General features: G+C 41.1%; 1 protein-coding gene across 1 annotated transcript in view; it reads left to right on the top strand.

Moving 5' to 3' along the window:
* Positions 1-518: 518 nt before the first annotated feature.
* map1lc3b (microtubule-associated protein 1 light chain 3 beta) overlaps positions 519-3,078 on the top strand; it is a 17,560-nt gene continuing 15,000 nt past the window's right edge. Inside the window, exon 1 of the mRNA XM_019894174.1 lies at positions 519-796. Coding sequence (XP_019749733.1) covers positions 757-796 — 40 coding nt within the window. The 5' untranslated portion in view covers positions 519-756. The remainder of the gene's footprint in view (positions 797-3,078) is intronic.

The following is a 3,078-nucleotide window of genomic DNA, read 5'->3' on the forward strand; positions in this document are numbered from 1 at the left end:
TTGGTACAGTGGTTAGCGCGTCGACCTCACAGTGCTTGGGTTCAATCCCCGCTTCGGCCTCCCTGTGTGGAGTTTGCGTGTTCTTCCCAGGCCTGTGTGGGTTTTCTCCAGGTACTCCGGTTTCCTCCCACATTCCAAAAACATGCATGGCAGGCTGATTGAACACTCCAAATTGTCCCTAGGTGTCAGTGTGAGCTTGGATGGTTGTTCGTCTCTGTGTGCCCTGCAATTGGCTGGCAACTGGTTCAGGGTCCCCCCCCTACTGCCCGAAGACGGCTGGGATAGGCCGCTCCAGAAACCCCCTGTGAGGAGGCAGAAAACGTCCTCCAATGTTTTTTCGTAGCATTAGAATGATCATTTAAAGGAGAAAGTGGGTGAAAGTGACGAACAGCTAATTTGACATGAACTGTTATATTACCAATCAAAGAAAAGAAACGTACGTACCAGGCAGACAGCACTGTTGTATTGCTCCATGTAGGAGAAGCTGAGATGTTGGAAACGGAGAGTGTTGCGTGACGTCACTAGTCAGCTGACGGGTTTGTTTTGCTCTCTTTGGGGAGCTCGTCATGATAAAAACACAGAGGAAGGAAGCGAGCACGTCGAAACGCATCGGGTAACGTCAACAGCTCCTCACTGCCATTACAGTATATCTCCACGCGTTGCTTGTCACGGACCGTGTCGTCAACAGCGGCCCTTTTGTTTGCTAACACCGCCATTTACCTCCGTTGTCGACTGGGACGACGACTTTGACGCATTATGCCTTCAGAAAAATCCTTCAAACAAAGAAGAACATTCGGTAGGTATTTTTCCCCACACATCTTTTTCCACAGTGCCACTTTTTCTGTATGTTGTGTATTTTTGTTGCCCTGTCTGGTGTGTAAGAAAAACAAATTGCGGCGAGTTGAGCTTTTATTTCGGACACTTCAGAGTCAAACTGCGTCAAACACAAGTCGGGGCAGATGGAGGGTTGTTGACTGGAGGGCCTCACTGTCTTGTTACTTGTTGTGTAAAACACAAAAAGGCATCTGTATGGTATTCCGTTTCTGACCGTGCTGGTTTCCTACCCTGTCTGTTTTTGTGAGGCGGTGGAAAGAAAACAAGTGGTGTCGAAAGAGGGCACGGGAGTTGAGCTGCAGGATTGGGGGATGGGACGCTTTCAGGAGGAGCAAGAAGTGTCCGACAAAAATACATGCAACACATGCTCAAAGTTCCTGTTTTTATTTACACGGCATGGATACTGCTGTATAGGTCTCGCAAGTGTGTTGTTTGAACTTCACAGTATTGTTCACTTAACTCGCTTTGATGGTAATACAACCGACTTCCGGTTGAGCCTCACGTTTATTTGTCTCAGTTTGCGCAAGGAAAGCACGTGAGGCGATTCGAGCAGCAACAGGGGCAACGTGGTCGTCCCGCGCACCACTTGCTCAAATCTGTTTATTACACTATCACAACTATCTCCAGCTTCTATTTCTGCTAGAGCACTTGTACTCACTGAAATGCTATTTATTGTTGTCAAAATTTCATATTACACTTTAATTCTGGCACAGTGAACCCGCACATATTTGCGGTTCACCAAGTAAAAGTATCACTTTGGTATCTTAGTATTAAGGAACTGTGTTTGAGTGACTTGAGGAACTTAAGATAAGAAAACCTTTATTAGTCTCACAACGGAAAAATTCCAATTCACAGCAGCAAAGTTATGAAAGGAAGTAGAAGAACAAAATGTAGGAGCTGCTGTAAAGGCGGCCACTCTCGCGGCGCCATCTTGAAGTCAAATTAACAAAATAATACAAAACTTGAGGGACAATCTGCAAATGAGGTGAGGAGTGTCATTTGCACAAATGTAGTGCTTCACCACTATCTTCTGGTATCCATCAGCAATCGTAAACCTGTAGATTTACAATAGCTAGCTTTGTGGAAGGACTCTGCCCCTATTCCTTGCATATCACAGGTGATACTTACGATTGTGCTCCCTTTCCTTATCGATGAAAACAAGGCAAAATAGATTTTAAAAAGAATTATAATAATAATTAGTGCGGTACAAACAACTTCCATCAGCATTAAAAAAGCCCTATTGGCGGACACGTTTGATGGAAATGAAGCAAAATCAAATGCCACTGTTACGGTTTTCATAGCATACTAATTTGATTGTTCAAACTGTTGCTGTTGGACTTTTTTTAAAAAGAGAATCTTTTGATTTGATTTTAAATTAGGTCATAGAATCGATTCCTTATTGACAATCAGTTCATCAGCTCAATTACATCAGAAAATGAATCGTAAAGTCATAGAAGTTTGGCGCAATTGGCCTTCTTTAAAACACAAAAACCCACACTGAGAAACCATTTCTTATTCGGTGGACATAATAAATGTATTACAAGCAAAGTAAGTCACCAGGTGTGAAAAACGTATCTGCACATTGATATGTAATGTGTTTAAAGTTAACATTCAGTTAGTGTAAATGTCATGGCTTTATACCTGTATTTGCTAGCTTTATGCTGAAAACTAACTAAGAGTTTCAGTACAAAAAAAAAAGACATGATAAAACAAGTTCTCAGATGAACCAAATGCACGCTGAAATGTTTAATATGTGTATCACTATCATCAAATTTAGTGCATAAAATAAAAAATATTGAACTGTGAAGCAATTGACATTGATGTGGTGAAATGGTCCATACAATATACAGTGGTACCTCTACTTAACGAACATCTCTTCATTTGAAATTTTCAAGTTACGAAATGCCTCAACAGGAAAATATTGCCTCTTGTTATGAAAGAAATTTCAAGATACGAAAGGTAAAAAATACAGTCTTGGACTGCGACTCGCAGCTCCGAGTTTCCTGAATGCAACATACTTAGATCTGCTCTGTCATTGGCTATTACCGAGCATCATCCTGGCATCCCATTGCCTAGGAGGGACTTCTACCTTATGTGTCTGTTTGTAGATAGATACATATTTTGTTTGTTTGTTTGTTTGTTTGTTTGTTTGTTTGTTTATTGAACATAAAACATATACAGTAATAATTTGACAGAAAATAAGGTAAATAAAATAGTAAAGAGGAAAGAGAAATTAGTCATCAT

This window comes from Hippocampus comes, unplaced genomic scaffold, assembly GCF_001891065.2.
Source record: "Hippocampus comes isolate QL1 unplaced genomic scaffold, H_comes_QL1_v1.1 scaffold104, whole genome shotgun sequence".
NCBI classification, from domain to species: domain Eukaryota; kingdom Metazoa; phylum Chordata; class Actinopteri; order Syngnathiformes; family Syngnathidae; genus Hippocampus; species Hippocampus comes.